General features: G+C 38.9%; 1 protein-coding gene across 1 annotated transcript in view; it reads right to left on the bottom strand.

Moving 5' to 3' along the window:
• The window catches only part of PCNX2 (pecanex 2), a 156,050-nt gene that overhangs the window by 73,002 nt on the left and 68,499 nt on the right, over positions 1 to 14,549 (bottom strand). Inside the window, exons 17-20 of the mRNA XM_039379509.1 lie at positions 13,938 to 14,034; positions 7,228 to 7,320; positions 6,577 to 6,727; positions 2,682 to 2,823 (exon numbers count right to left, since the gene is read on the bottom strand). Of these exons, the coding sequence (XP_039235443.1) occupies positions 2,682 to 2,823; positions 6,577 to 6,727; positions 7,228 to 7,320; positions 13,938 to 14,034 (483 nt within the window). The remainder of the gene's footprint in view (positions 1 to 2,681; positions 2,824 to 6,576; positions 6,728 to 7,227; positions 7,321 to 13,937; positions 14,035 to 14,549) is intronic.

Genomic DNA, 14,549 nt, shown 5'->3' on the forward strand with positions numbered 1-14,549 from the left:
TTATTTTATGTGGCATTTATTCATTATTGTCTATCTCCCATAATGCAGATGCAACTTTATTAGAGTGCAGGTCATTCTAAGGGATCACTGGGACCTCACTGTTGGAATGAAATGCCAAGCTTACCTTATCTTCCACCTTGTCGAAACTGTTCTTTTCAATTTGCCCCAGATTTCTGAATGGAAAACCTAGCGACTATGCTAAATAGATTCTGAAGTCACTAGAAGCCATCTCAGTGTGATACCAGCCATCCTATATGAACCTGGTGGATCTCTCATTCTTCAGAAAGAAGAAAATTTTTGCAATACAGAGGAATTTTCACATGGAAACTTAAAGATCATACAGCAAAAGGAAGACTTTTTCTCACTGTACCTGTTAACACGCAGAAAATGTCACCAAAAAATGACACGCTATAAAATAATGCCCTCAGAGGTAACAGAAAATAATTTGCTCATTATCTCTCTTTAAAAATACTGCCACACAAGATGCATTTCCTGGGGCTTTAACTCCCAGCAGAGAGAAATTAAGAGAGTACAAGAAGGAGGGGCTCATTTCTGACACCTGTGTGGCAGGTAACAGGGGCAGGCATTTCAGCTTGTCAGCATGGGTCCCACTATAACCAGCACATCAGCCTGTAAAGCTCAAGCAAACTCCTGGGTATGAAGGAGCTGTTCTGCCTCCTCTAAAAGCAAACTATTTCAGTCATTTAAATCACAAAGCAAGACAAACCTTCTTTAAAAACATACTCAATTTGAGAAAAACACTAACATCAAATCATGCAAAACATACCACCTCAGACACTTTTGGACAGAGTGGGATAATGTCTTCCCTTTTTCTACAGCATGATGGGATCTGATCCTTGAGTGGTCAATAATAAGGAATGTTCCAACAACAGAAATCAGTATTCATGCATTAAAGCACAGAAAGTACAACCCTCAGTAACACTGTATATGAAAGCAGCAAGGAGAATCCAGGATCCCTTACGGGCTTATAGAGTTGAGAAAGAGGTAGGATCTGAAGATGAATGCTTCGTATGTGGCATTTAGATGGCAACTGTAGGGAAAGCATATCCAAGAGGAGCACCAGAGGAGAAGGGCTACTGGGAGCTTTGTGGATAGACCACAGTTACAAGAAAAAGGAGAAAACACGGGTTTTAAATCCAAGGTGATCACACAGACACAAGGGGGATGGGGAAGGAAAGGACTGCCACGGTATTCCCCTACAGGCCAAACAATCAGAGGCAGACAAATGTAATTACTTTCTTTAATCTCAAGACTTCTGGGGGTCTGACTCATTCCTTCTGAACACTTGAGGGAGGTGAAACTTTAAAGTGCGATCTAGCTTGGAGGAAAGACTATGTAAAAATAGCACCTTCCTAACCCCTACATATTTGCTCCATGCATGTATTCAGTCACGTCTTCTAACTAGTAACAAATGACATTTTGATTACTTTTAATTCTCCCAGCCTTGCAGACCTACATAGAGGGATGAGTGTGGACTCAGTTTCACCCTGGACAATACACCTAAACTCTTGAAGCATCTTCCAAGTGCCTGAGGGGGAAAAGGTCAATGGGGAACTAGAGAGGCTATCAGTAAGTGACTGGTGAGAGTCTCTCTGGAAAAGTAGTTGTCTGGGAGAAATATGTAGAAAATTTGACTAATGCCCTAGTCCAAGTTTCAGGCCCTAAAAGCAGGGGGCACCTTTTCCTTATGTATCATATGTATCTATCTGCAGTTCCTAAAGCTGTGCTGCTCCTCAAGAGAGACGAATAATTACATTAACATGTAATTTTTCTATCAAAGTTTGTTTATCTAATACTTAAAATTAAGAATCTGTATTATTATAAATACTGAGGAACTGTCCCCCCACACCTCCTAGCAGTTTTTCCTGCTACTGGAACATTCCAAGGCTGTTTCTTTGTTTTATCATCTGCATCATTGTCATTCTGATAAAAGGACTGCAGAAACTCTGCTCACTGGGGATACTGCAGTCACTAAGCCTGCTGAATATCTGCAGTAGGCAAGTCACTGACTAAAATACTTACCATAAAAGGCTGTCTGCAATGATCATACTGAGAGACCATGGATCAGCATCGCCAGTTCTGCTTAATATCTGAGACATCAGACTTCATCAAAACTTGTATGCTTACCTTTCTCAAACACTCAGTGCAGGACTACCCACTATTCTACACTGTTTAATATTTTATTCAGTCTTGCCTTAAAAGACTTTTGTGGTGAAGCTTCTGATAACTCCTTTGGGAAACTACAGCATAGTGTTAAAAATCCTCAGATAGGAAACGTTTCCTGATATCCAGCCTAGATTTCTCATTATCATCTGATTAATTCCAGTTACCCCACTGAGTTTATGCCCATCAAACACCTGCAGCCTGGTATAGTGTGTCTTGCTTTTAATTGACATTTAGACGTTTCATATGTATCTATATATAGCTCTTTAATCTTTTAATTTCACTGTCTCTCACTGGAGTCATGTCTTAGCGTGTGCTAAGGTAGTTTTGCTTTTTTCTTGCAGCAAAGCCAGTTATTATTGTATACTGAACTAATACGCGTGGAAGCAAACTGCGACAAGATTATAGGCTTATTTAAAAACAAATTCCATTTCTCAATCTTCAGTCTGAAACCAAATATTTTACTGATCACATGCTTTGAGTTACAATCTACTTACTGTGCACCAAGCTTCTTGTATTTACTAATTGAGAAAGCATCAATCGTGAGTGCATTCAGTATTATAGCTGGATATAAAATGTATTTCTCAAAGCACTGTAGCCACACATAGAGCCTTTCAAACCACATCAAATGAGCAGCATCTGAAACAGAAATTCAGATTACAAATCATCATCAAATTATGAGCATTTTTTGCACTGCAATACCATAGAAGACATGAGTTAGCTCATATTTATATTAACTGCATACTTTTAGTGATGCAATGACCCTAGAGAGGCCATCTCCAGCTCTGGCACTGACCTGATCAATGACCTAAGGAACCTCATTTGACCTCTGTGCCTCTCCTTCCCCATCTTATAGTGGCCAAACACCGTTCATTAGACTGTAAAATATCACTGACCTCAAAAATGAAACAGCCCTTAAGATCTAAAGACTGAAGAATTATCAGGAGCTAGAAATTTCCCATAGATATTTCATAGATATTTCCCAAAACACTTAAACAGCCACTGTGAAAACTATCTGCCAGGATTACATCATTCCCCAGTAGGGAATAACTTTTTTGCAGTAGACTTTTCAATACACAACAATACCACAGTTCTTATTATGAGTATTAAACAAGAACTGAATGCTCCATGCAATTCAACTGCTATGAGAACATGGGTGAACTGAGTGTAGAAACACTTGTGTACAGACAAAAACAATGTCTTTATCCTCATGTGAGCTCAGCTAGACAAGGTTATTGGAAAAACAGTGAATTCAAAAAGGCAGAACTTGCTATTGACTCAGAAATAACCATGTCAGTTACTGAATCCCCAATAATCTCCCCTGCAGAAATGAAAACAATTATGTATACACATCCCACTCTCCTATACACACCTTCTCAATGACAGGCAAAGAAGACATGCTGTATCAACAGATTTCTATGTTCTGTAGGCACAGTTGTATATTGGATAGGTTCTCAAAGAAATATCTAAAAACAATTCTTCCAAATCATCTTGAAGTCATGCTTTGCCAACACGTTAAGCTAAGGCAACATCTTCGCAAAAAATCTTCCTTCAAAAAATATGTTTCTTGCTATAACATAAAAATATTTTGTCCTCTTACCACCTAAAGGCCACCTCCTAAAAGCTCCTACACAAAGCAAAACGTCCATTTTGGAACCCAGCTGTTTTCATCCATTCCTCTCTCCTCCTCCTGAACTACAGATTGTTCTCAGAGTTTCACTGATGAACTTCATCCATGTCCAAAGCTGAGCTCTGTGTAAGAACTCAAGCTTCAGTAAAGAGATATGCATATCACACAGACCAAATAGAAGGTAGCTGCATGAACAGAGAGAGATCTGTGCAGACAATGCAGATAGAAAAAAGAGTTCGCATTCAGAGGAACTCCAGGGAAAGATGTGGCTGATTTGAAAATGGCTTACATGAATTTGTGTGGCATAAAAACAGTAGTGGCAAGGAAGGAGAATAAAAAACAGCCTAGTGTATTAGGGTTTCTTCCTTGCTTAGTCCTGCACTAGTTTCTACACATCTATTACACCACAAGCTCATACATCTTGAACTCAGCCTTTCCTCCTGCAGCCAGGCAAAACAAAGACAAGTAATAACTGAGTTATCTCACATGGGTATCATGACAACTGGTCCAATAATTGCTATTCTATGGATTATCTGAAAGTTTGAGCAGCTCATCCAGAGTCTATGATAAACAAAGCCAGGAATAAATTTGTGGAACTGTCCTTACCAGTTGCTCGTCTAATTGGAAGCAGTAATTTGTCTCCCCCATAGCACTACCCTTGTCAAAAAAATAGAAAGCTGAAAAATTAAAGTCTATGCAGTAAGAGCTCCTCACAGACATCTTGTTTTGTGTACTTGTCCTTTCATTGTCCACTCCTGACCTCTATGGGATATTACTATCCTTTTTCCAAGCTTCTCTTTCTATACAAACAAGGAACATTTAAGTTCAGTTCCTACACTTTTATTACAGGGCAAAAGAAAGAAGACAGCCTGTCAGACATATCTATCAAAGGGATTACCTTTTCCTCAGCCTATCTCATCTCAGAACATGATAAAAAACCTCTGCACCTCTGCAGCAGCCTAAGGGACTGAAATACATATTTTTTTTACTCTTGTTTTCTAATACTCAACACCAGCTACATTGTAATAATTCTTAAGCCCCAAAGTGCAGGAATGGACCATATATAAATGAGGACTGCAAAAGAAGGAAAAAAGCCTACTGCCCACAGCAGGTAGCATGAGAAATGCAGCTGGATCTCAAAACAGAAGGAAAACCATCTGTGGAGATCAGTCCCGCAGGTCTCTACCTTCAACCTTTTCAAAAGCTGAGTCACCGCATTTAGGAAAACAATGTTTTCTGACAAATGAAGACAGACTTAATCAGGACAAGGCAAAGAAATCCTACAGTAGTCTTTTATGATTAAGTGATGAAACAAACAATAAAACTTGGGTGTTTATCAGAATTACTAGTTATCATGGACAGGAAGTCCTGAACACTGCTTTCAGTTGGGCACAATGCTTAAAAAGATTTATATTTCTATTACACTCACCTACCTAGGCGTATTGCAGGAAAAGTTAAAAGGCAATCTTCAATCAAGTCTCTTGGGTACTTTTTTCATACCCAATCCTTGTTTGGAAAGGAATCATTTTGAAATACATGACTTTTTAAAATAAGAGACATTTAAATCCTTAATGTATGGTTTTGCAGAGAGTGATCTAAACTCTTTTGTTGTCTAGTTGAAGAATAGACTACAGCCCCTCAGCAGACTGTGTTCTGACAATGCTGTCTTCAAACACTTCAGGAACATATATTGAGAATTATTAAGGCACGAGATCCATCAAGAAATGACAAGCAAGCTTTTGGCTGGTAGCAAAGGCAAGATGAGAGCTGGGGCAGAGAACGGAAGCTGTGCTTCTCAAAGCACACTGCCTGCTTGCAGAAATAACTGTATCAGGAAATCAGATCTTGACATCCTAAAATATTGACTGATACTTGCATGTATCAGGGCACTACCCACTGAAGCTAGAAGACAATAGCAAGAACAAATCTTAAAGAAAATGTCACCATTTCTTTCAGCTGTAATGTTTCTCTAGAAGTGTTACAATTGCAAACAGAACTCTAAGTTGCACTACGCTTGCTGGTATGACAGAAAGTAGAAAAAAAATCTGCCTAAATTTCGTCAATCTTTTATGTTTTTAAATTACACAAAATGCCAAGAGATGAATTGTAACATATTAAGCAACACAGCAAGTAACAGTACTGCAATGCAAAAACAAAAAGCAGATCAGACAGTGGCTCATGAAAGATCACAAAGGGCTGGTAAAATGATTAAGGGACAGGAGCATTTGACATAGATGGAGAGACTGAGAGAGCTGGGATTGCTTAGCCTGGAGAAGAAAAGCATCAGGGAGCATCTTATTAATGCCTGATGGGGCACTAAAACAAAAAAATATCCCAAACTAAAAAAAAATCCCGCAAGTCAAAGCAACCTTTCTTAGTGTAAGGATGATAGAATGCTATTACAGGTTGTCCAGAAAGGTTGTGGAGTCTCCATGCTTGATAATACTAAAAAGTGGCCACGGCCCTGAGCAACCTACTCTAGCTGACCCTGCTCTGAGCAAGGGCGTTGGACTAGACAGTATCCAGAGATGTCTGCCCAGCCTCAGCCCTTCTGTACAGTGGTCTCAGAAGACAACTCCTACAGGGTCACAGATCTGTTGGCGATTGGGTGAAAAAAATGAAAATGATTGGCTATGTATGCTATTCAAAAGTAAAATCATAATTTATTCTCCCTGCTTTTTTCCTTCTGGATTTTTTTTCCTGCAAACCCAGACAAGCTGAAAGTCATTGGACCATTGTTTAGAAAAGACTTTATTACAAACCTCTCACTTCCCGCTGCTGGTGTTCTTTGCTTTTAAGTATGGGATGGGAGATCCACAGCCAGGGGTGATGCTTGCGAAGCTGAGGAAGTAGGTAATGTGTTACAAATCCTACGGTCCATGCCAAAGCAAACAGGACAATGCTGAGAAATGGCTGGGCCAAAGCAGAAAAAAATGAAACACAGTTATAATTTGCAAACAACATTTTTATATATACATTTTAAACATTTTTAACAGTTTCCATGATTGTATTTTTGTACAGTTAGTATTCATTCCTGTGTTCAAACTCTGACCTCACAAGTGAATATGGATTTTTACATATGTATTTTGCACACACAGTTAACCAATTTTTTCCTCCGTGACTGAAGGAAAAAAAGGCAAAAGATCAGGCTTGTTCATTCTGTCCCCTGGGTTCCATATCTTAAGAGCTGTGGATACGCAGAGGAAAGAGACATTAAGTAAGTAATACTGAAATTAATACAAATATTCATAAACTAACAGCCTTGCACATATATAATAATTTTATAATGACCAGTAAATACATTTTCACTAATTTATCTTCCTACAAGCTCTATTCTCTCCAGTTAAGCACCCTGTGATTTTGCATAAAAAAGATAATATACCTTAAGGGAAAAAAAAAAGACAGATACACACCCTTAATGATAGAAATACAGTACTGGCACTGACAGCAAATGACAGAACAGCAGCCGCTGTGCAAACAATGAGATCCGATTTCAAGATTTCTTTCTGTGAAAATAATTATTTTATACAAAATTAGTAAGCTGATACTATTTTAACCAAAGTAAATTACTCTGTTCTCAATTCCTTACACTCTGCATTGTGATAAGGCTAATCAGCACTCCCTAATAAAAAAGTATTTTCTCCACTCTGCTTTGGAAAATTATTTCTTCACACTCAAGGTTTGTTGAAGTAATCACATTTTAATTCTTCACGCCTAATTTTGCACTATATTTTTAAATAACGAAGTTATAATACTGGAGAAATGAAAGCAATACATTTTAATACCGACTCCGCTTAAGGAATATAACTCTTTTACATTATGACTTTTTTATATTTGGAAATGAAAATTCTGGTTCCATTTCCTATTTGCAAGTATTAAGATTCCTTCAAATTTCCTTTCTCTTCCATTATCAAAATGAGTCACACTTTTCTGTAATGTCTTCCAAGACACAATGTTAATACATTTTCTATGTTCTAAAGTGACATGTCCCATTCTCTGATTTTCTGTATTGAAAGTCAAATTTCAGGAAGATTTTATGGATTTTAGACAAGGCCTTTTTCTAGTGTCAGTGAACGATAATGAAAGGACACGTCTGCCTTTATGTAAAGATCTATAACTAGGGTAGGAGTAATCTTGTTTCTAAAGATTGGAAAATATCATTGTCTTTACAGCCCATTTTTCTTGTGATTAAAATGTCATTCTCAGTAAACAAATAAACAAGATAGCTTGCGATCTGTGTGGTCTTCTGAATTGTACTTCAGAGGTCACCCAAATGTTTTTGTGAGTAAATGAAAATCTTGTCTCAGATTTATCAGAAGGGCATTTAGGTTCAGAACTCAATACTGCTGCTAAATTACAAAATGAGTAACAATCTATAGCTCTTGGTTTAGAAACTGACTTATGCTTTAATTCAAAGACATCTAGAAACAATATGTGAAAAGCAACAGTTTTGCTAGAATTAGAAGCTCATCTGATTTCCTGGTGCTGCAGTCTAGGTAGGCTTCATGTATCTCATCAGAGAAAAAGAAAGAAATCTAAAATAATGATAGGAAGGCAAATCCATGAATAAGGGAGATAAAAAGAAAGCAAGCAGAACAAGTGAACAACAGAAGGGTTGCGAATTACAGGGGAAGCTGGTAGCAACCACTATATTTAGGCTGCCTATCACTCCCTGTTATGAAAGATTCTTCTTAGTAAAAGGTCACCAGCGTCAGCACTTCCACTTACTGCAGCAGTCCTTTGAAACGCAGCAGGACTAAAAAGCCTTCAGGCTCAAGAAGTACTTTCATTTTGTCCCAGGAAACTCCAATCCGATTTAGCTGAAATCTCAAGCCACCACCATTGTCCTTTGCCTCCCCAGGCTCTCAGGAGTATGTATGCAACTCCAAAAGAAAAGTGCTCCCTCTGCTCTCAAAGCTTTGCCTTCTCCAGACAGCTCTGTACTCTACATGGACTACATGCCATAGTCCATGAGGAAGGTGTAGGAGCAGAGTTAGGTCTTCATAACTCTTCCTGACCATCTTTTCAAAACCTACCTCTGCTAGCCTTGCTCCTTGCTTCTTGGCTGTCACATTCAACAGCAAAACCACAACATAAGGGAGCTCACAGGAAAAGCCTTCTCTTCCCTGAACAAAACTGTGATCCCTGTCTGTCCCCACAAATCCTCTCCATTCAGTTAAAACCTTCTCTCACTAGCAAGTTGTGTATCCATCTCTAACTCAAATGGTTTTAGTATGTGGAGCAGTACTGAAAAAACATGGTCTGATAAAAATTAATAAGGAAATTATTACCATTGGAAGTTTTTTTTTAACCTTTCCAAATGTTTTTAAAGATTACTGCAGATATTTAGCTTCTAAAATCTGGCATCTGAGAAAGTTAAGCTGTGTTAAATTTATATGGTACCATTTCAGCCCTTTGGTGAATACATGCTATGAAAAGTCTTGATCAAGTATCATTTTCTGCACAGCTGAATCCAACTACTCAACAGTCTAAAACAAGTTTATAAGAACAACAAACACACTCCAATCATATTCACATATTTCTGTACAATCAGAAAGGATTACTATTAAAATTACTGATTTATCTCACAATCACGTGACTGAAAAAGCTGCTGTTTTAAGAACGACATCAAATATTAAGAATTTAGCTGTAAAATCAGCAGAGGTGATAACAATGGACATTTTGGGGAGAAGCAGCATCCTAACTTTCCATTCCGTGCTAGATCACCAAAGAGAATATTTTCAAACATTACATTCGAAAGAGAATTAATTACACAGATTATACTGCACAGGATTTGTATTTCCCACTTTTTCCATATTTCATTTTGTAACTGTCCTTTTTATAGTGCTCTCATTGCTTTTAACACATTAACAATCCCATACAGAAAATGTTTTTAAGGACATTATTATTATTATTATTCAGATATTCAAACCCAAATTTGACAATTGCATTCCAATTCTGGCAATATCGAAAGTGTTGAAAGTATAACATGTGCCCAGGCTTGTCCTTTTGCCCTTGCACTAAATTGCTTCAAAATATAAATGTACTGCTCAGCTGCTGACTTGCACAACGGTCCCCACAGGAGCTCCTTCTTGATGTGGCCAAGGCTTTCAAACTTCTCACAAAATTCACGTTTTTTTCCTTCTAAAAAAATCTGAGCAGTGGTTCCTTTTGTTTTGTGTCATTGCATAGTGGTCAGTGCCCCCCAGGAAATGGCTGACCCTGGGCAGTGATCTCTCTGGCTGAGGGGCACACAGAGCTACCTTCCAGGAGAAAAACTTGGGCATCCACCTACACCCTGCTGTGGGTGGATCTGTGGCTTCCACCCTTCCTGTGGAAGGCAGTTGGCTCCTGCAAAGCATGTGCCTACACTGGATGTAACTCTGTTCTCCATCTTGCCTTTAGACTCAACTGCCTAAAGCAGAATTTTGGATGCCATTCCCAAGGCATTCAACTTAGGAGTTGAATACTGAATAACCCTACAACATGATGTTTGAGTCCATCACTGTAATTGGTCTAAAATGGAAAAATTAAGTTCTATTCACAGTTTAAATCTCTGCAGTGAGAGATAATGGCTGTTATAGCTTGGATTGAAAGCAGGTTGTCTTTTTTTCTCCATTTTACACTTTAGGAAAGAAATAACCCCCAAATCAACATTGCTACATTTGATGCCTCAGAGATTTCATAAGCAGAAATTATTAGAGTGGCACTTTTTTTTTTGGTTGTAATTATTATCACAAAATCATAGAATTGTTTGTGTTCGAAAAGATGTTTAAGATCAGCACATGCAACCACTATTTTCAATTATGTTTTTGGAGCATTGTACAAATCCTTTTATTAGCTATCTAAATGTTTGCACTAAAGACCAGAAAGGATGCTTGAGTTTTAATGTAACACATTATCACCCTCAGGCCACTGCTCAATCTAGTAATCAGCCATGTGGATGCCTACAGAAATTAATTATAATGGTAGGAAGCTCCATTCTCAAAGTTGAATGGTCAATTATCCATCACAGCTGCTTTATAATTCAGGCTTCCAAAACTGGCAATTCTTACACAGCTATTCAAGCAAAGGAAAAGAGTAAAGGTCATGTAACTAAACATTGGAGATGCTGTATTTATTATTCCTAACATTAACACAAAGCCACTGCAGAATACAACACATTCATTTTCAATATTAACCTTCTTTGTTTTCAGCTCCTTGGGGAGGTGATTTGGTTCTGTATGTTTCAGACTTTCTGATTAAAATGGGTTTTATTTAAATGGCATATTACATAGACCCTACATCTGTATGTAGACCAAGACAAGGCTGGCTGTTGTGTTGCATCCTGCCATCTCTTGCCACTGACAGGGGGTTAGGAATCCCCTTCTCGCAGAGAAACACCTCAAGAAAACCTGAACTACCATCATGAAATCTCCAAATACTGACATATTTTTTCACCCAGCTTCTGAACTGTTTGATGATCCCCTTGCAAAAGTTCTGGAAATTACTTAAAATTGCTTTTGAAGAGTCAGCTGACTCCTACATCCTAAACACGACTGCTATTGCCGAAGTAAGTCAGCAGAGACTATGGCTTAATTGTGCTCCTCAAACTTGATGCACATGCATTTTCTCCTGCCTTAATTCTTCCCTACTTGCTCTAGTAGCACAGCACTGCGAGATAGCAGGGGGAGTCTCCTGGCAAACTGGTTAGTGTTTAACTGAGACAGAGGTACCAGATAACAGAGGGGTTAGACAAGGAGCCCACACTAATCAGAAATTGCCCTCTCCTTCTTTAGGAGATCTCCCAGTGTGGGGGAATTAACACTGCTAATTGACATAACAAGCAAACACTTTTACTTACTGTTTTTATAGATATTGAAGGAAGCCCAGACAAGGAAAAGAAAAAAGAAGACAAAGAACTGGCAAGCTCCAGCAACACTGAAGGAAAGCAGCCTCTTCCTAACAGCAGCAGCAGCAGCATGGCATATCAAATGTACAGAGCAGAAAAGTGCCAATTCCCTAAACCAGGTACATCCTGGAAAGCAAAAGGTGCCAGGAATCCCACTTAATTAATGCTAAAAAAAGTGTGGCAAAACATGACAGGAACGAGATGTTGTAAAGCGATGAACTGAAGTTCTATGTCTGGTAAATCCCACTGCAGTCCTCCCTATGCTTCTGCATCTTACACCCCAGTGGTCCAAGGGCCCAAGTGCAGCTGAACTGTGTTAGTACAAGACAACAATCCACACCACTGGTACAAAAATAGTTCAGAGTCTGAAGTATGAGTCCATTCTGAAAATACAGGAAGGATCTTAGATACAAATTTGGTCATTCTTTTGACTATTTTTTTCAATATATTGAAGCCTTGCTCGAGGTTTCCCTCTGCACTGTGCAATGAAACCAGTTAAGTGGACAGCTGCAGTTACTGTTTCAGTCCTCTGGTTGGGCTCCATCTGCAGAACAGATGAGATCAGACTCCGTACCACTCCTAGAAAGGCATCAGCAAAAGACAGAACTACAGGGGAACCGGAAGCTTTCCATTACATCTGCTATACAGTCCCCATGTACAGGAATGGAATGTCCATGAACCATGGCAATAACCCACACACCAGAAATATCACAGAATACAGCAAATATTTAACATAAATATCTTATGTTTACTCTGTTACTAGATGGACATTCATATTCCAGTGTCATCCTGTTGCAAACAGTTTAGTTTGCAAGGAACTGTAGTTTAATACAAGCAGCAAAAAAATAGCCATATCACTTAATCTTAGGTGGGCCTTATTAGAGTAAGCAGTTTAAAATAACATTACACATGGCAAAAATGACAATCTAAGCAGCAGCTTAGCAAAGAAAAGTAGAAAACATTGGTAGTGCAGCATCAACTCATACACTGAATGTAGTCTGTGTAATACTGTATAAAATGCCTATGGAATGATTTGAGATGTACAGGAGAGATGCATCCCTTTGAAGTGACATCTGGAAGCCAGACCAGCTACTACACTAGGCACTATGGACTCTTGGGACATGTCCACGAGTCAAAAAAGGCAGTCTATCTTTCCAGAGACACTTTCTGAATGCTCCTTGCTTTTGCAAGAATTCAGAAGTTTAGGAGTAACTCCTAGACTGCAAATGCTTGGATGCAGGTGGTTGGGATGTGGTCAGGAGGAAGGGCTGTCTGACAACCAGGAAGCAGGACAGTTCACATGACTCTAAGAATGTCAAACACCCCTTAACATTACTGGAAACTTGATGATCTTCCCACATGAATTCCTTATAACATCAACCTCCCCTGGTTAACAGTAAACTTTTTTTTTTTTAATATAAAAAGACACAAAAAGGAAGATGGGTCACTTCAGATATTTATGCTGAGGTGGGAAATAAGCTGACACAAACTTAGAACTATGTGCCAGACAGTAGTAAATAAACACCCTGCCAAGCAAAGAAGAGGTGATGAGATGGCAGTGCTTGGCACCAGGCATGTACTTCCCTTTCCCATACTAGTCCAATTTTATATGCTTATTCCATCTCTGGATGCCAAGTCTGACAGCATGCTCTACCTGGCTTGGCTGGGGTGAAGGACACACAGTCAAGGGTACTTCCTGGCACAGAAAAAGGCATTCCTGAAAAACAGGTCAAGCTCGAGTAATAGAAAAATAAAGAATCAGAGCTGTTTTAAATGCAATTCTGTGGACTAAATCCTGATCCTCTCCAATGCAGACAGGGAGTTTGGCAGGACTGTTCACCTTTTTGAACGTTTGTTGAACAATCCAGCCTACCTTGTACACACCAGATTGCCAGACTGTAACTCCAAGCACAGAACCTGCATTAGCTCTCCGAGTACCAGGACAAGAGATGTCCCATTCCCCAAGCTCTAAGAGTGCATGTCCCATCAATTGTATTAAAGAATCAGTGTTGCAGAGCCCTTCAAAGGAGCCCTTCAGAAAGGAAATTCGTGTATGTCCCCCTTCTCGCTCCTGGCCTCACTTTGAAGAAGATCTAGAAGAACTTCTCTTCCCATTTTCCGTGCTTTTAGTAATTTAAAGTACTAAATGAGATTATTTAAAAGGTTCCTCAGTGGGCAAAATGGGTGAGAAAGAGAGCTTTGAACAGAAAGTAATGAAAGAAAAAGTCTTACCACCGATTCTCTCATTTTTTCTGGGAGTGGATCTGCTGATGAATCTTCAAATCGTTGGCGTAGGTAGTGAGGGACATATTTGCATTGAATAAGGGACCTGTTTAAAAAAAAATCCTAGTTAGGATACTCCTGAACATGCCTAACAGATACAAATATTCCTAGAGGGTAGAGGAGGAAGAACAGCCTCAGATTTCCTTTCTCATGTAGGCATTAGCTATCTTATCTCTGTATAGCCAGAGACTGACAGAAACCAGCTCTACCTGTGATTAGGGTAGAAATTCCTCATCAAAATATCAAGGAGTCTCAGCAGCCCAATCAATGTGTCTCAGTCACGTAGAGGAGTAAGCAGAGAGGGTTCTGTTCCATTTATGCCTTTTATTAATGTTTCAGCTAATTTGAAACTGAAATGAGAGCCCTTTAGACCCACGTTAAAAAGGCCAAGGAAACTATTTCTGTACAAACTGTATATTAATCCTCTCTTCAAGATTTATGTGCTACCTCCTCCTTCATCTTGAAGTTTATGCCACAGGCCATCCCTTAAATACTGTTTCCAGTCTCCTTAACCTCCTTTAAATAAGTTCAGAGCTGTTTAAAAAAAAATCTTAAATCTCT

Source organism: Pipra filicauda, unplaced genomic scaffold, assembly GCF_003945595.2.
Source record: "Pipra filicauda isolate LSUMZ 115617 unplaced genomic scaffold, ASM394559v2 scaffold16_size7369187_pilon, whole genome shotgun sequence".
NCBI lineage: Eukaryota > Metazoa > Chordata > Aves > Passeriformes > Pipridae > Pipra > Pipra filicauda.